The 20,685-nt window shown below is 39.5% G+C and overlaps 1 protein-coding gene across 1 annotated transcript; it reads right to left on the bottom strand.

Annotated features, from left to right (window-relative positions):
- Positions 1-1,423: 1,423 nt before the first annotated feature.
- Positions 1,424-17,344, bottom strand: LOC139441699 (chitinase-3-like protein 1). Its single transcript, XM_071222500.1, has 11 exons — positions 17,325-17,344; positions 16,397-16,482; positions 15,802-15,999; positions 14,875-15,037; positions 13,703-13,796; positions 11,665-11,789; positions 9,390-9,519; positions 8,573-8,758; positions 6,900-7,022; positions 3,724-3,910; positions 1,424-1,838 (listed from the first exon to the last, which is right to left on the bottom strand). Exons 1-11 carry the CDS (start codon positions 17,342-17,344, stop codon positions 1,654-1,656), a joined length of 1,497 nt encoding a protein of 498 aa, XP_071078601.1. The 3' UTR covers positions 1,424-1,653.
- Between the last annotated feature and the right edge of the window lie 3,341 nt (positions 17,345-20,685).

Below are 20,685 nucleotides of genomic sequence, written 5' to 3'. Positions count from 1 at the left end.
GCCACCGAATCCCAATTACGTAGATCGACGTTCAGGATATAAATCGCTGGATTGTCTGGTTCAGACTCGATTATTGACACGCCACCGTCATATAGCTGGAATATTGCTGAGTGCGCCGTTAAACAACAAACAAACAATATAACAGAGGATTACCCTATCACAGAAGACATCCATTACAGGACATCACCTATGCACGGTGTACATCACTGACGAACATCTGACCATCTTGACCCAACCCCCTTCCATCCTATTCTCCAGCTTCACGCCACTGGCGCCCCCGATCTTGACAACAAGATAGAAACATCACAAAAACACATTTTATTCATAACTATGATACAGGTTGAAAGCCGTTATACGTCACAAGAGGTCAGACAACCCTACTTCAGTCGGGTCTCGTCACACGCGTACATTGACGATCATGTTCTCCACGGAATTACAGAATATCAGTGTTTGATGTCAGTGTCAAGTATATACACATCTAACCAATCGTGCGTGCGATGATCAATACACAGTATTCAGAGCGATAGTTCTGGCGCTGGGGCAGGTGCGAAAGCTTGGGTGAATGTACATGTCCTGGGTAAGCTGAGTACGTGTGTATTATACATAAGCTACGTGAAGAGTCTAGCAATTGCCTTGTGTCATTTAAAGGAGCCATACATTCCACAGCATCCTGGTATATTTCAAAGAGATCATGAGACTTTGGAGTAATATATTATAACTTATATAAGACGAAGGCATACAGTGTCTAATGATGCCATGAAATGTGGGTGTCGAGAGTCGTGTTGAATGAAATGTATATGAGACGGAGATTTTGAATCTATCGCCAGACGGTGGTCGGCTGAAAAGATGCAACTGTTGAAGTTTTGGGCCTCAAGATTAACTGTAACCTATCACACTAAAGCAGCTCTGCATAGTGCACGGCTTCTGGGCGTGAATACATATTTAACATTTACAGAATTCACATAGAGAGCTATCGAAATAAGTTTCTACAGTACCAGTTTCTTTACTAAACGCCCTGGGATTTTGTTCATGCATTAGGTCCTGAAGTAAATCGTCTACCGTCTACTACCAATCCTCTACGTGGGGATCCCTGCACCCCTCTGCTTCATCTCGTACATCGGCGTGGCTCCCACTCCAGCTGACACGGATCTATATTATGACTGAGTGAGGAAATCATGGTCTCCTGGAGAAGCATTAACGACCTTCGTACTGGGAATGTTCGCTAACGTAAACCATCTTGGTTACAATTCATTTTGCAAAGTTTGGATATCAATTCAACTTGAAGTGACCTATAATTTGTATGACATAAGTGATATTTTACACATACACAGTTAATTGGAATTATGTGTGTTCTTTTGTTTGAAATGTTCTGTTAACGTTGAGTGTTTCCTTCAAAATATGTGAAAGTTCGTCAAAGGCGGTTTTAACATCACAGGCAGCATGTGAAACTGACGAAGATCATTAACGTCTCTTAGGATGGCCATTTGTGAATTAATGGGAGATGAGCGGTCATGCTGGAATGGAAGCATTTCGATATGGTGGACAGCATCACAATACATACTTTGGTGAGCAGGAATATTTACAATGACAAACACAGATGAGACATGGGTATCAGGAGATGATGTGATATGAGGGGCCGTTTTTTGTCCTAGGCTAACAGTCAATCTTGCTGGCGTGGTTGCAGATTTTGAGTTCGTCATCGAATTTGGTGCCCTTGGGGCACACCATCTTGAGTGCCCTCAAGCCTTTGGGGTCGGCAGGAACACACAGGTTGAAGTGGAGGCAGGATGCGTCGTCTTTGTAGATGCCGAGGCCGACTTTGTTGCAGTCAATGTTGCCTGGAGAATATACAAGATGTTAAAGTACCAGATAAGGACCTTCAGAGGTGTTCTCACTCTGCAATGTGCACTTCTATTCATAGTATATTCATTGTCAATATTGAAGTTGAAAAAAACAATAGAGTATAGATCGAAATGTGAATTGTAAATGAAGATACATGCATACGGGTAAGCCAATCAGTGAACAAACGCTGGATATCAACGTTCTAGGAATGACTTAGTTCTTACGAGTAAGTGAAAGAGACATATTGAGAACACCGTTAATAAAAACGTAGAGCGATAGAAAATATCAAAATATAAGTATGATTGACAGGTATACGCTGTGTTAAACACCTCCCGCGACTGCTTACCGACATATGGCAGACCACCTACCACAGACGAGCACCACGTTATGTCGCCGAGATACCCCTAGCCGTTGGATGCATGCCGTGTCACCACCACAACCACCTCATGTTTCCTAGGTAAACTATAAACCGATTCCATGCATCCGTTGCTTATGTGGATACCATTATATTTCCAATATAACACCTGAACGCCAAGTAATATTAAACCTCAGTGCCTTCGGTCATCTGCTGTTATAGTTGGGAATAGCGCTGATCATACAGCCGCATCACTGTCACTTTGATGTGACCATTATACCGTTATACACAGGCGTACCGCTGTCCCTCACATCATACCGCGTCATTTATAAAGCCTTATCGCTGTCCCTAACAACATATTGTTGTATTTATAAGGCTTATCGCTGTCCCTACTATTATACTGCTATATACATAAAGGTGTAGCGCTGACCCTACCATTATACCAAAATATACATCAAGGTGAAGCGCTGACCCTACCAGTATTCAACAATATACATCAAGGTATAGCGCTGACCCTACCATTGTACCACGATATACATCAAGGTGAAGCGCTGACCCTACCATTAAACCATGATATACATCAAGGTGTAACGCTGACCCTACCATTATACCAAAATATACATCAAGGTGAAGCGCTGACCCTACCAGTATTCAACAATATACATCAAGGTATAGCGCTTACCCTACAATTGTACAACGATATACATCACGGCATGCTTACCCTACCATTATACCATGATATACATCAAGGTATAGCGCTGACCCTACCATTGTACCACAATATACATCAAGGTGAAGCGCTCCGCCACAACATGGAATCAATGCCCCGCGATAAGTACACAGATACCAGGTGTCAGTGGCGGCATCTCAACTGATGACCAAGCTCTTATAAGATTGTCTTACTGTAAATGTGCTAATTCGCCGACCTAAGACGTATATAAAAGCATATAAGACGTATACAAACACAAGGCAGTTTATATGACATTGACAATTATAAGTGATGATCTGAGCCACGCTCAACGCCGCTTTAAACAGATTTTCAGTTACATCACAGGCCCATGAAGTGAAGGCTCACGTCGCAGACTTTGCTGTTACCCGTGACTGGGGTTTTAAGTTCTGACAAACCAAAGATCATAATCATGGCGAATGTTGGAGTCGAACCGACGAGCGGCAGTTCCTGGTGACTTAGGGACTCAACTCTGAAGTAGTAGGACCGTAGACGACAGTGCTACCTGTGCCCCAAACACGAATGACGTTATATACCGTTATATCTATGTAAAACTACCAGATGATTAGCAATCTCTTGTCCAGCATCTTTGTTTTCGCCAGGGTCTTCAAATACAATAATGTATTTTTAAGCAAACCTTTCTTTTATTCGTTGTATTCGCTTCAGACTATTTCTTACAAAAATCATTAAACGAAGAAGATTCAACTCGTAAAATGTATTAATATCTAATTTAGTTAAACAGGATAAAACAATACTGATTATACAAGCAATCAAAAAGGTTACACATACAAAGTCTCACCAGGGTCGGGTTGTTTGTCCGTGTGTCCAGCAACACTGGTCACCTTGGTGCCGTGCTCGGTCAGGAGGATGTCGTGAATGGTACGGAGTAGTGGGTACTTAGCACCACCGCAGTGGCCGCTGAAGTCGTCCATCTCCACTGACCACACGAAGGCACCAGCAAGACCGCGCTTGATGATATTCTTCGCCTATGAATAAACAAAGTGGCATTAGATTAGGTGAGGTGAGGTAAAATGGGGTTTAAAGGCAGCGTAACAACAGGTACCATCTTTTAACGTCTCTTGATATGACGCGGCCAGGGATCGAACCGCCGACCTTCTACTCTCCAGCCAAACGCTCTATTCAATAGCCCCCGGAGGTGATCCAAAGCGTCATTTCAAGTCATGATGGGATAACTGAGCAATGTGAACAAGGTCATGTGAATTGTTTGACCTTTGTTACGTACATGTTCTGTAGAAAGTATGACATCTCCCACTTTCAGAGTTTCCTTGTCACACCAAACACCCAACCCACTGCATCTAATACAACGGTAGGGCAACTCCGCCGCGACTTGACCTTATCAGGTGAACGTGTACAGGGATTCACGTTCCGAGAACAAACATTCCTCTTGACGGACACAAACATTGATGTGTGGAAGAAGAATTCAAACTGATTGCATTGACGAAACAATGAAACATCCCAAAGTTCAAAGGAATGTCACCTTACTCCTGACTGTCACCTTACTCCTGACTGTCACCTTACTCCTGACTGTCACCTTACTCCTGACTGTCACCTTACTCCTGACTGTCACCTTACTCTTGACTGTCACCTTACTCCTGACTGTCACCTTACTCCTGACTGTCACCTTACTCCTGACTGTCACCTTACTCTTGACTGTCACCTTACTCTTGACTGTCACCTTACTCCTGACTGTCACCTTACTCCTGACTGTCACCTTACTCCTGACTGTCACCTTACTCTTGACTGTCACCTTACTCTTGACTGTCACCTTACTCTTGACTGTCACCTTACTCTTGACTGTCACCTTACTCCTGACTGTCACCTTACTCTTGACTGTCACCTTACTCCTGACTGTCACCTTACTCCTGACTGTCAATACTTGTAAAATGCATGTAAAGTGAGCATTTAGTTTCTTATATCTGTTAACACCTCAATGATAATGCTACCTGATCACCATTTAAGAATTTTTAACTGTAAAAAGAAAGATTTCAATTCAGTGTAACCCATTGTTTGTGGCATTAAATGTCCATGGGTATAAGTAAGTTAAATACGTTTTTGTTCATGGGATCAGAATGTTTTTAATTTTAAACTTTCTTCCTTGTGTCAAACTATGTCCTACATCTTGTTAACAACTTAAACCTGCATCAAAGTGTTCATATTTCACTAAGTTTCAAAAGAAGAATACAGGTTTAAAATGTCGACATAACAAGAAAAAAACGCATCACGATGCAATGATAACGGCTGCCATGCCACCAGACAAGGCAATGGATTTAACACAGTGTGGCGACCTATGCAGATATGTAGTGTGTGCAGATTTACCATTCGTCATCATTATTACATAACCACTTCCCCTCACACTCAGGCATGCATGTACTCGCTGGCCCTGGTTGCCAGTAATCCCGCCTCTAAATGTGTTTTGGTGACGAACAGCCAGTCTTCCAGTGGCGACACTGGACATGGGGGGACCATGAGCTAAACAAATAACACCAAGGCGATCATAGACTGGACTGTGTGTGGAGGGTTTCGCAGATGTTCGACACCTAAACCACACTCTGCCACGTGGGTTCTGACTGACGGATGACCAGCACATGTTCCGGGATTAAAATATTAAAAAGCTTCCGTCCTTCAAGGACTGGGGGCTTCATTTCTATCTCACGCCTGTCTTCTGTGAACATTGCAACAAGTGCGTGTTTGCTGTCAGCTTCAGTCTTATCCCTTCTGGGTTTCCGCACCATTTCTTTGGCCAACTTCTTATGACTTAGTAAACTTTGGTTTTAAGAAGACTTTTTAGACTTTGTAAGGGATCATCCAATTCCGTTTCACACACTTGTGGTAATTGCTGTCACGTTACAGACACTCACAACACACTTTTGAACAAACATTACTCAGGACGGCCATAGAAACAGTGCCATAATGTTCGTGAGTGATGGAGGTTAAACACCGCTTTCAATAACATGTCAGTTAGGCAACTCCAAGCAGGCGCAGGTCGTGGACGCTGAAATCATATTTGAATCAGGTCTTTTACTTCGGTACGATACCTGTCTCCGTGAGACCCGTGAAGATCCGGGGAAGAATAAGTGACTAACGCGATCGGGTGGTCAGACTCGCTGACTTGGCTCATGCATGTCATCGTATCCCAATGGCGTGGATCGATGCGCATGATATCAACCACTGGATTGTCTGGTCCAGACTCGATTATTTACAGACCGCCGTCATAAAGCTGCAATAGTGCTGGGTTGGGCATTAAAACAAACAAACAAACAACCCATTCTGCGTGAAGATCTGTCAAACCCTTGACAGGAATTTTGACCGCCCAGTCTACATTAAAGATGTATCAGTACTTGAGTTGATCACATATCAGCTTTCTAAATCGATTCGCTTTAACCTCGATTCGCAAATCACGACAAAAGAAAACCGAAAACAGCAAACAAATACTCTGTTATTGTACTCCCTTTTATATGGAAATGCCAACGCCCTCGGATACGAATGCTTGAATTAAATGTCCATCATTACAACAGCATGGTCTTTATTATTTGCATGCAGAACTACTCATTGATATCCATTTTTGAGAAATAAACATTGGATAGGATGCATTGAATGCTTCGCTCTCCCTAGTACCGAGAATGTAGACGATTCAATGGCTGACATGAAACTTAACGCGACCTACGGTGGATTTGTCATGTCGTCATGCTAGGATGCACGACATGGAGTGACAGATCAAATTGTTGAACCGGCGGATCCTAGCATCTAAGGGACTCAACGAAATACGACGTTACAGTCCACTTCGCCACCTGCAGCCCACAAGGACCACTGGTTTTGCACTCATATTGTACTTATGTGTAACAGATGACGGATTTATTGTTTGACTGATGCATTAACGTAACTGGCCATGTCATGTATCGTATACAAAGTACCTGGTAGATTTGGAATAAGTCATCATGAGGTTGGGTACATTACCTTCAGTGCTATGCTGTCAGGAGACTCGAAGCCGACCCATTCCCCCTTGCCGTGAGCGTACGGCACTCTCTGGTCCATGATCCACTCCACCTTCCAATTTTCGTGCTGGATCTTCTCACAGATCTACATCAGGGAGACAAGGGGAGTGTTAAAGATATTCATGTGTGAAGAACATACCCCGATCTCGTCACAGATCTGCATCAGGGAGACAAGGGGAGTGTTAGATACATTCATGTGTGAAGGACATATTCCGATCTCGTCACAGATCTACATCAAGGAGACAAGGGGAGTGTTAGATATATTCATGTGTATAGAAAATATTCCGATCTCGTCACAGATCTGCATCAGGGAGACAAGGGGAGTGTTAGATATATTCATGTGTGAAGAACATATTCCGATCTCGTCACAGATCTACATCAAGGAGACAAGGGGAGTGTTAGATATATTCATGTGTATAGAAAATATTCCGATCTCGTCACAGATCTGCATCAGGGAGACAAGGGGAGTGTTAGAGATATTCATGTGTGAAGAACATATTCCTATCTTGTCATAGATCTAAATTAGACAGACAAGGGGGGTGTTAAAGATATTCATGTGTGAAGAACATATTCCGATCTCGTCACATATCTACATTAGACAGACAAGGGGAGTGTTAGAGATATTCATGTGTGAAGAACATACTCCGATCTCGTCACATATCTACATTAGACAGACAAGGGGAGTGTTAGAGATATTCATGTGTGAAGAACATACTCCGATCTCGTCACAGATCTAAATTAGACAGACAAGGGGAGCGTTAGAGATATTCATGTGTGAAGAACATATTCCGATCTCGTCACAGATTTACATCAAGGAGACAAGGGGAGTGTTAAAGATATTCATGTGTGAAGAACATATTCCGATCCCGTCACATATCTACATTAGACAGACAAGGGGGAGTGTTAGAGATATTCATATGTGAAGAACATATTCCGATCTTGTCACAGTTCTACATCTGGCAGACAAGGGGAGTGTTAGAGATATTCATGTGTGAAGAACATATTCCTTTCTTGTCACAGATCTACATCGGACTAAAAAGATGCGGAGCATTCGAGAGAAGCATGTGTGAAGAAAATGTATACCTTGTCACAGATCTGCATCGGACTAACAAGAGGGGAGTATTCGAGAGAAGCATGATTGTGGAAAATATATATCTTGTCACAAATCCACATCGGACTAACAAGATGGGATTATTTGAGAGAAGCAGGTGGGAAGAAAATATATATCTCGTCACAGATCCACATGGGGTAGTAAATATGGTGAGGTAAGGTAAAATGGGGTTTAAAGTTGCATTCAAGATTACTGCACTTATAAAGCGACATAGCCACTGTGATGAATATGAGAGATGGTTGTATGTAGAACATATTTGACTCACTCTCCAGTCAGTTTAACATCTCGCATTGATTTCCCTTTCTTACATGTTCATTTCTGGCTTTCTCCTTTTATATAGTTAGCTCAAATGTTGATTTGGGTGTTCCTATTATTTCTTTCATACAACAAATTTTGTACTATGTATAGTATGTGAATATTTAATCTATGCATTGTCATGTTGATGTGAAAGTGCGAATGCACAAGCTAAGTACGAGAGGGGGGAACGGTAGCCTTGATGCATAGGTTTGGACTCAGTGGCGTACCTCGTATAAAGACAGGATACCAGATTCCCCGGTATATTTTCCTTTAGTGTTTCCTCCCTCGGCACTGGCTCTGATCCCGTGCTTCTTCTCGTCAGTCAACTTGTAACCAAGGCCGTATGTTGGGAGACCCACAATCAACTTGGACTTGGGAACACCGATCTTCAACCAGTAACTGATGGACCATTGCTAAAACAGAAATACGTTGTTCCTTCATCACCTTCATATTTAGAATGTGTGAATGTGAGAATGTGAGAATGTGTGAATGTGTGAATGTGAGAATGTGTGAATGTGAGAATGTGTGAATGTGAGAATGTGTGAATGTGAGAATGTGATAATGTATGAATGTGAGAATGTGTGAATGTGAGAACGTGAGAATGTGAGAACGTGAGAATGTGTGAATGTGAGAATGCGAGAATGTGATAATGTATGAATGTGAGAATGTGAGAATGTGTGAATGTGAGAATGCGAGAATGTGATAATGTATGAATGTGAGAATGTGTGAATGTGATAATGTGTGAGTGTGAGAATGTGTGAATGTGCGAATAATAAATATGGTATGTCTTTATCAACCAAGTTCAAAATACAAAGCGAAAGCGTATATAATTGGTCTACAAAGTACAGCTCTATTCTGAATTATTGTACTTACTATGATTTACATTGCACTTATATTTCCCCTTCATGATGATATATAAAGTGGTTATGATGGTGATATAAAGTAGATATGAGATATATGTTTGTTATTTTTATAAAATTATTATTGATTCGATTTTCTCTTATTTTCCCAATTCGGCATGTTCCCGACGCCATGTCCTCTCACCTGGTACAACTGTCTCTGTTCGCCCTCGGGGTCGCTCCTGTGGGGGAGGAGGGGACTGTGGTGACCCACGGACTTCTCCCAGCCGGACCCGTGGTAGTTGTACGTCATCAACAACATGTAGTCGATGTACCTGCACAACGTGAACATTCACATAGTCAGCACGTGACGACGTAACAGAAAAAAATATCACGTACACGGAAACATCGCCTCACTCATGATAGGTGATGGGATGATCTTGTATCGTCCCCTCTTTGAATGGTGTCATGAAATATCATGTTGGGTTGTTGGTCATGTTATGTAATGATGACAGACAGACAGGTTTATTCAGTATAGTATGGCTCATAATACGATGCCACGTGCATATACAGAAATTACATCTTCTTGAATCTGATATTAAAAACATGCTTCATGAAGGTAGCAAGTGAAAAGATAACATGTTTATTTTGTGAGTTGATAACATTGATCATTAATATTTCAGATTTATAGTCATTATTTGGAATACTTGCTACACTTAAAAATAAGACATGGAATTCATCTTCAGTTTCACCTCTGTCACAATTGGTACAGACATTATTAACAGCATTAATATCTTTCGATCTACGCACCATAGATCATTGAAATGATGTGATGAGATTTAAAATGTACAAAAGGATCTTATTAATGACTTGTCTTGTAAGACAGATAAATACATTTCCTGTTGAAGATGTGACTTTAATTTACCATAATTGCTAAGACAATGCGAAGATGAAACAGTTTCGAACCAGTTTTGTGCAAATATATCTTTCACTCGCTGCTTAAATGTGCCCATAAACACTTGAATGTTACCAATTTTCTGTGCAACCCACACAAATGAAAGATCACATGTAAATAATAGATTTCTTACTTCAGATACCAAGTTATGTTTACCTTTATTATCTAATATTACTGCTTTAACAATTTATAACATTAAAGAGGATATCTGAATTCTTCCATTCTTAATTTTTGACCAGTAACTACTCCTACTTGGCTATGCACATACATATTGCAGCGTTCAGTTTCAACAAGAATTGCTCTATTTTAGGCATATTTACATGATATTTTGTTCCCCATATTTCCGAACCATATAGTAAAATAGGAGCAAAAGTTGCATGCTGTTGAAAATAACATATACTTATTTTCTTTTAACAATTTGTACACAGACATACATGCTTTTGAAGCTTGAATAGCAAGGTGTTTACAAGCTACTGGCCACATTAATGTAGAAGAACACTTGATACCCAAATATGTATAGTAAGTTACAACCTCGACCGAAGCATTTCCATGAGTCCATCTTTGCCTTTTGGCAAATATACCACCATTTCTAAAGACAATTATGTTGGTTTATTCAAATTTACCTCAAATTCCCATTCCAAACAAAATGATTGCATTACATTTAATCGTTGTTTTTTTTGTAAACCACTTCCTGGAAATGAAAACATTACAATGGCAAACAATTGCATTATAATATCAACAATATCGTGATGCACATATATACCATAATTAGATTGTTCATGAACTTCAATAACAAGTTCATTCATAAAGAAAATTAACAAAACAGGACTCAAAATCCATCCCTGTCTTACACCTCTGGACATTGAAACATAATTTGTTTTACCCTTGTCAGTCATTATACATGCATTTAGTGATGAATACATACTTTGCACAACTTTAAACATTATCCCATTACAACCCTTGATTAAAAGTAAATACAATAACTTTTGCCTACTCACAAAATCGAAGGCTTTCTTAAAATCAACGAAAGCACAGTAAACACGGCCCTTCGATTTGCATATAAATTTCGAGCACATTGACTGTAAAATGTACATATTATCAATGGGAGAATAATTAGAGCGAAAACAAGCTTGAGATTCCGAATAAAATCATTAATTTCCATCCGTGTTCTTACCCCTTCTTCTTCTAACACAAAAGTATAACTTGCCAGTAACATTTAAAAGAGAAATACCTCTGTAATAAGTTGAGTCCGCCTTTTGTAAGGATAAGACTACCCCTCATGAACTTGTGTCACTTACAAATTTACCTACTCGGTTATAGAAAAAATGGCACTTGACAAAACGTGACGGATATATAGTATGTACCCAACCGTATCATGTATCCTGTTAAACGATGAGCTAAACATTCGCCAGCTTTACTATTCAATGTAGGGCATCATCCAAGCATTACAACATGGGTTACGCGCTCCCACACGGGCTAATCAAAGCCAGCAGTATCGCCAGTAAGGAATTATATAGTAACGTACTTGTATATTTCAGATGCCTCGTAGGCCTTGTCAATGTAGAATGTGCTGGATGCAGTGGCGAGAGTCAAGACCAGCTTTTCCTTCCCAGATGCCTTAGAGTCTTCAGCAAACGCGTCATACAGTCCCTGTAACCAAACTATCCTTTTAGATAACTGACACACAACGTGACATCTGTCTACAAAAGGTGTTACAACTTGCTACAACTTGTGGCAACAGGCTGCAAAATAGTTCAACAAATGGTAACAACGTAGTTTAACAACTGGCTACAAACTAATGTAACAACTGTCTATAATGTGTGACACTTCCGAAACAGTCACGTACTCTCCCACGTGCTGGTGGTTCAGCCATACCTACAAGAATGTACACAATAGAGTGAGTGAGTGAGTGACAGAGTGAGCCCAATTTACTTCGACATCGTTCTATAGGATAATGTAAAGCACTGACAGCCATGTGAGTAGATTGCATCATACTTTATCTTATGTGCAATAATTTAAAAATGTAAAAAGAAGAAGACATTTTATTGATGTTAAAAAAAGCTTTTGATTATGTCAATCGGGCAACGCTATGGAATTTATTATCTTCCTATATCTTAAATGGTAAAATACTGAGGGCTTTACAAAGTGTATACCGATTAGTTAATGCATGTGTTAGTTGTGATACAGATTTCACAGATTATTGTTTTATTGTCCATTTGGTTTAAGACAATGATGTATGCTGAGTCCTCTGCTATTCTCATCATTTGTAAATGAATTAGCTACAGATGTTGTTGTATATGGAACTCATGAGATTCAACTCTTTCCACATATAGTAGAGGTAGTAATGTTGCTATGTGTCGATGATGTATATTATGATTTCTGATACTATATGTGGTTTACAGAGTAAGATACATATTCTAGATTCATATGCAGATAAGTGGGGAATGACTGTTAACTTGCACAAATCAAATGTTGTTGTTCTTAGAAGAGGAGGAAACGAATCAGCTAAAGAAGTGTGGTATTAAAGAGGACAAGTTTTAGAGCTTGTTAATACTTATAATTGTATAGGATTAGGCTTCACTTGTAAGTTTCGCCTTAGAAAATATGTTGCTGATCTAGCCCTACGTGCCAAGATGGCTTTATTTCAGTTATTTACTACAACTAGAAAAAATTATATTTCTGCTCCAAATTTCAGATTGTAGAGAATATCCACCTACTGGTTTGTAAAAACTTCTTACAAACGGGACCACAAACACCTAATGCTATAGTTTATGGTGAATGTGGCCGATATCCAATGTATATCTACTCACTTGCTCGTAGTGTTGGATACAAGTTCGTAGTGTTGGATACAAGTTTCTCCTAAAAAGCGTACGTTTACATGAACATTTATTTAGATAATATAGGACATAAAATTGGGCCTCAAATATTAGATATCTACTATTTTCTCATGGTTTCGGTTTTTGTTTGGCTGTCATAAACAGTTGGAGATAAAAAAAATGTTTAATAATTATGTTGAAGGATTGTGCTATTAATATGTTTCATCAAAATTGGATATCTTCTATTAATAACAATTCTAGATATAACCTTTATAGAGAATATAAAAGAACCAGGATAGTATCTTTATGCAATTGGCGAATTAAAGCTTCGAAATATATTTGAGAAGTTTTGCGGGGGAATATAACGGTTAAGAAATAATGGCGATAGGTTTGCAAAAGAATCGATATATGCATGAGAAAGTGTTCTTTGTGTATTCGAGGTCGAGAGGACGAGTTTCATTTTCTTCTTGTATGTGCTTGATTTGATACTATTTGAATTAAATATCTACCAGAGACATGTATAACTAATGTAAAAATACAGTTTAAAAGATAATTGCCACAAACGATACAGAACAAATAAAATGTTTATTTATCATGCGTATGAAAGAAGAAAGTAATAGTCAAACAATGTTTAAATTATGAACTTTGCCACTACATAGTTGTAAACTGTTATTTGTATACGGGACTATGGGCCTCCTTATGAATTAAGTAATGATTTGTTTATTTATTGATTGATTGATTGATTACCTTCATCAAGATGGTGAAGCCATATTTATCCTCCGGTTTGCTGCCCCTCCAAGCAGGAAACTCCCAGTCCATGTCCAGACCATCAAAACCGTACCTGTGGAAAATAGGCGATTTTCATCAAACACTGTTTCGTAATGGTAACAGTTTTTTATAAACATTTCATTTACTTTACGTTATACATCAATGAATGTTATGACCTGCCATGGCCGCTATGATATGAGTTGATAAGCGGTGTTTTAGACATTGATTTCAACAATACGTGTCGACCTCATTTGAGAAGATTCGATGCGTTATACAAATACACATTTCCTGCATAACATGCAACATCATCCTTCATAGCCAAAACACTTGAGGTGTAAATACCACAAGACTGTATGAGAAGAGCAATGGCTTCAACTTCCCATTAGCGTACCCTCTCTTTATGACGAACACTACTTCAGCAGCTCCAGCCTTTGGAGCGAACATTTCACAACTTTTGAGGTACAATCGACAATGCTCTGTCTACGAAAATTTCAAAGAGCGTCATACGACTCTAGCTTAGAAGTGGTTTCAACTTTCATGGCCTTAATAAAACTTTCAAAAACGTTTTATAGAAGACTTGCGGAGGACATTGTTTTCTTCAAATATGACGCATCCCTGAGTAAAGTCTTATGTCTAATGCAATTCCTTGTTTTGACGTGTACCTTATCTTCCCGTGTTCTTTTTTTCATTTGAACAACTGAATTGCCTTTGCATGTGTTTATGATGGGTGATATCGATGGGCAGGATACGCTCACCTTTTTGCAAACACCTGGTACCATCACTATTTGGCAGTGATTCATAAACACATGACTATGGTATAGTCGGAATTTAGTGTACAATTCACACGTCTTCAGCATATATTTCTTAGGAATAAGGAAAATGGTTTAATTATTGTGATACAGTCGGTATTGTACAATAGGCTCTGCTTTTAGTAGACAATTACGAGTGCTACGGGTTGGGAAGAAGACAGTTTCCCTTTTCGCGAACACCTGGTGTCAGCACTTATTTTCAGTATTCCATTCATACACTTTTACGCGCTTTTTTGCCTTTTACGAGACTGTTTATTCTCTGGTGTTGACGTTTCATGTGTTTGACAGAGAAAGGGGTTTTAACTATTGCGTTAAAACCCATGTTGCAAAAAGTGTACTAACTTCCTGAGGTATTTTACGACGTTCTTAACCCAGGCCTTCATGTTCTCTTCGCTCTCCATGATTGGGATGAAGGGCTTGGAGCCAATCTTCCATCCGCCCACAGCCAGCAGGATCTTCAGTTTCGGGTTCTTCTCCTTCAACTTCATGGTTCGTGCATACAGACCTACATACAAGACGGGGGTTACAAGAATGTTTAACGTCAAGCCCTTCATGGTTCATGCACATATGCTTACTTACAACACGGATGTCCTAAAGAATGTTTTGTAGTAACTGGAACATTTCGCTTGTTGCTTCCCGCCGCACTGCAGCAATATTCCAGCTATATGAAGGCATTGTGTAAATCGAGTCTGGACCAGACACCCAGTGACTGACATCATGATCATCGATCCATGCAACTCGTCTAGGACCTTCTATTCCTACCCAGGATACACACGTGTTATTGTATGGGTTCTTTGGAGACCTATCACTACATTCCATGGAGGTTCGATGTCCTCCAACTACGTCTTTTGACATACTGAACTTTAGTATTCATTAAATGAAAGAACACTGGGAATCGTGTACTGTAAATCCGTTACTTGGGACGGGGTGTACTTAATGATCTGCCCAGACTTTTATACCAGCGTTTGTGGAAAAAGTATAGTAGAAGAACCGTTATTGATTCATGGTTAAACATTCGTGACGTATAATGATGTTGACACAAACGGAAGCTGTATGCCTCCCGTCATGTTCCTGTCCGTGTATAGAGAATATGTTCAATCAGTGAGACAAGATAATCTACCAGGTGCTTATGTAACAGTAAAGGTCCTTATCCACACAATCAGCCCTGTAATCTACACAAGAAATGCCAACCTATATTCTATATTCTATTAATCTATACAGATATTCTATTGACTACTAAGCTGGTCGTAAGAAGGTGCCAAGATTTACCATCAGCCCCCAAATCGTTCCAGTTGTTGGGTTTGAGGTCCTTTCCATCTTCAGTGATATCAACGAAGGCAAAGATAATATGTGTGCAGAGGAATGGGTCTAAATGCTCAGGCCAGAACTTCCCCACGCTCGGCCTAGCGTTCGCAGAACTGCTGTAGTAGCAGAATATCTTCTTGTCTCCTGAAGTGGTGGCGATAGCTGAAATAGTACAGCTTATGTTACAAAAAGATATTACAATTCGAAAAAAGACATTTTTGACATATTATGTATATGTCTTGGATTAGAGGGTTGAAGACTGCTTAGTGGGAAAGTATGTATATTCATAAAAAAACAAAGAAAAATGTTCAGGGCATAAAATACTGTCATGTAATTATTTACAATGCTTAAGCTTAATAAATCATGTCATCACTGTGTCTTTTGCTTCTGAATGTGACAATACGCTCCTCGTTAAACTTGCCACGTATGTTTACATACATGTCAGGACAAATAAAAATATGAATACAACTTCATATCGCTGATACCATGATAGGTTATTTTCGCATGCATATATACACTTTTTGTAGATGAGAATAGCTATGAATAAAAATGGACCCACCATGGCTCTTTTTGTCTTGCGAGTAGGTAGTGTGAAGACAAAGGGCAGCCAGCAAGAGGCTGAACGTCTGGAGGTAGATCATTCTCCTGAAACAACAGACAGAGATAGTAGAGCTCTCTCTCACTGGACGCGGATGCTAGAAATGAAACTTTGCAATCTGGATATTTAAAAATAGCTGAAAGTATTTGTAAATCCTCGCCAAGCGTGGGATTTTAACGACTGGCATCCGGACGGGGGTTTTTAACTCCTAGTTGGCCGCCTCGGCCATACACAGAGCAGCAAATACTAACAACTGGATCCTAAACAGACATGGGCACGTGCTGCAAACATGACGTCATGACGTGTTGTTACATCACATGACCTCTGGGCCCCCAGGGCATCTCTTCACGTAGATACAGCACTTGGGTGAGAAACAAACGTTTGCTTATAGATAATGTGTAAACAATGGATTAAACTTAAAGAGTCTGAGAGGGAGAGGTACACAAATATATAACACTTGGTACGAGAAGGTCTATTTGAAAAAAGCCTAGGAATTTAGAACAAATATGTATACAAAACTATGTCACACTTTTGAAAATATTTCATTGGTAACAATGTGTTATGGTGTAAAATACTGCAACTGTTGCTTAGAGGGACCGCAAAAGATAAAAATGTGACTTTTTCATATTCCTGTGATTTCTTTCGAGGCCAGTTAACCACATATAAGGGAACGTTTGACAGAACATACACCAGAAAGAGGTAGTATTGATAGAGGTAGGCATGGATATATCTCCGGTTAGATGACATGTCATTATTCGCATTTATCCGTATGGATACATTACTGATTACACTAAGATATGCATCAGTAATTTAGATGTTTATGGGCTTAAATTAGCATGTTTCATATAACAGAATTACATCTATGATTAATGTCATTAAATCTACATACATGTGACATATAATGATCATGTACAGTACAAGAATCCCGGGTATGGGAGTAATTCGGTAATGAGACAATATTAAACGTCCTCCGTGTCAATGTTTGTGTAAATCGCCATAATTACGTGTTGTGATCCTTATGAAGTCGGTTGAAGAAAACAAGGTGAGAACTTCCGATACAACCTGTCCTTCCAGATTTGAAAACTAACTTTCCAAATTGCACAAATATGATCTGGCACAAACGAAGCAAACCCAGTGCTGGTACAGCATGTATATATGTCCATGTAGGATATCCTTCAACGATAAAGAATTCTAAGGCGATTCTCAGGTGTATGCCATATTTCCACTGGACGACAGGCCGTGAGTCTGGACAACTAGAATGTGCCGGGGATGTTTTGTCATCTGACTTATATTCAGTTTGGCACGGGGGGCACACAAGACGCTGGCGGTCTCCAAATTTAGACTTAAGAGCCCCAAATGCCAATTGTGTCCGTATTTACACGAACAATTAATCCGTGGATTAGGAATCATGTAAGCGGATTTCTCTTCATAATGCATTCTAAGATGTTTTGTAATGCACAAGTGGACGTTGTATGTGGCACTACATGAACACTAAATGTTTATTATCATATCACAATATTATTATATAAGTGTGTTAATATTATATTTTAATGCACGTGAAACGGGATTGGTTGGCAATGAATGTATTTACATACTTTCCCTCAATAACTCGAGCCAGGAAATCATTAACATTTCCGAGTTACCTGTCCAGATTAGAGACAGGGATTAGTATCCAGATATAAGATTACCGTGGACCCCGGTGTGAACTGTTGGTGCAGAGGGTCTTTAATATTCTCTTCCTTATTAGTAGGTTCATGCATCCTGCTCATAAGAATCTAAAAAAAATATTTTGGTAAAAAAAGATGCAATCTTCTCAAAGTGACACCTAGTGCTGATTAGCTAAGGAAACAAGGTGTATTTGTGGTTCAGAGTGGCAATTTGTTTTGTACACGTGTTGCAACTAGGTAAACTTGCGTCGCCCATTAACCAGTTCCTGCTGATAAACACGTCAATAGGGATCGTCAGAACACACAGTGTCTCGAGCAGCAGCGGTGATGGAGGAGTAGAAGATTCGTGTCGGCGATGGAGGTTGTGCAAATGATTGTTTCCCCAAATCTTTTTTTCAATAAATATTGATTGCTTGTACAACCAATTAAAGAGGATGGGTGGCTATGTCGGCGACACGGTAGCTGCACATGTACTATAATGTGAGGTATAAGAAGATATCCCCTCAAATCCAATTTTGAATACTTGTATGAACATGCTGTCAAATAAGTTGTTTGGTTTCTACCACAACTGATATTTCATCTATTGAATATTGTCACTTAAACATATTTCGTGTACACAGCACTACCGATGAGAACAGTTTCTATCCTTAGAAGGATATAACGTCTTATGTCTGTACACACCACTACCAGTGAGACCTGACTATCCTTGAAAGGATATAACGTCATGTCTGGACCCACCACTACCAATGAGACCACTGTGCGCCCTACAAACACGTGACATGCTGATGGGAACGATTTAAGCGCACTGATGTTGAAAACATAAATGTTTCTGCATATCGACTGTATAATGAGAAAATGTTCAATAATGGACAATTCCCTTCGACATTTTTACCCCAGCCTAGCTGGCAATAAAAGCAACTGATGAGGTCGCCTCATCTGTTTCATATTTAGGTCCATCCATAAAAATTCAGAGTATTTATAAAACTGTATAACAAGAGGGATTTAATTTTACATAATTCAACTTTCCTTTAATGGCGAGCAATACTTCAGCAGTTCCAGCCTCAACATTTCACAACCTTTGTGGTACAATCCACTATGTTCCGATTACTAAGATCATGTGGCGGACATTTCCTAATTTGACGCATCACTTCAAGAAGTTATATCTGTTTATTCCCTGTTTTGACTTGTACCAAATGTTCTCCTTGGTCTTACCGTTGCAAACGTTTGGGTACCATCGGCGGAGCAGTATAGCCTCTCTTTGCGCGAACACCTGGTATCATCACTATTTGGTAGTGATTTATAAACACATGACTCTGGTATTGTCGGAATTGTACCATGAACTGTGCTCAGAGTGGAGATTTCTTATGATTATGGATGAAACATCGCTTTCATTATTGTGATTTTGAAATGTTTGTCGCTGTTATTTACAATGCGATGGTTTTGCAATATGGTCGTTGACAGTAAATGACCTTCTCTGAGCTAGAGAGTTATTCTATTCTGTATAATATAATAATGGGATTAACATATGTATTACGTAATGGTGTTGTCACTGACATATAATGATGAGGTAATCTACTAGCTTGCGACTAAAACTTTTTCACAAAGGATCAAGCTTTCTTGTGGTTTCATGAAACCGCTCCCATCTAACTCCTCCAACACCCACAGCAGCTTCAACGCCTGCATATGTAAGTATGACATCTATGTAACAATTCTAGGGGTTAAGGTTGGTAAACTACATGTCCGTTATGTGACGTTGTTTCTCCTTGCAGAATAAAAACCACACGAAACAAGACGATCTGACAACTTCCTCATCACTTGTATAACCCGCTTGTTATGTAGCCATTAATGAATAAACGCCAGTGAGAGTGAGCATCTCCGTCAACCCTGGTTTCCGACCGTTATTGGTGATGAGACAACAGAGACCCATGAGCTGGCTGTAAGAGGTTGTCGCAGTCACACCACACGATGCAGAGGATGTTGTCATCACTGTTTGGACACGTTCTATCATCGCAAAAAATGAACATATTTCTTTTCACCTAGTTGTGACAACTTGAAGCTTTGAAAGAAATGACTTTGAAGAGAGCTCAAGCAAAATACCTGAAATTTGTGTCCGACATTCTGTCTCCACGAAAAACAAATACATGCGTTGTTTTTATTTAAGGAATAAATCCGTTACATACACCAATCCCTCTATAACGGTGAGCAGTGGGTCAACTATGGTACAAATATAATTTTCATTGATGATACACGTCTAGGTTATGCGGTCAGAGTTAAAAATGTGATCATTATAACGATATAACATTGAATACATTAGATATTACGTATACAATTTCAGTGCATACGTGTTCCCGCTGACAGTAGTAATAGTTGTAGGGGAATGGCACTTTTGACGTTATAATATGCAATGACCTTGTTTTACCTGAAACAAATTTGTTTTAAAATCTAATCGGAGAACATTTATTTATTTTGCCAATCTCGTCGTAATGACAAATACAAACTGGACACAATCAAAATCACAAATACAGTGATTAAAGTGGAATCGATGGTTTTTGTTCGCTATATGGCAGAAATAATGCGGATGTG

The sequence above is a fragment of the Haliotis cracherodii genome, unplaced genomic scaffold (genome assembly GCF_022045235.1).
Source record: "Haliotis cracherodii isolate W230 unplaced genomic scaffold, xgHalCrac1.p SCAF_42, whole genome shotgun sequence".
NCBI classification, from domain to species: Eukaryota; Metazoa; Mollusca; class Gastropoda; order Lepetellida; family Haliotidae; genus Haliotis; species Haliotis cracherodii.
This window is presented reverse-complemented; position numbering and strand designations above follow the sequence as displayed.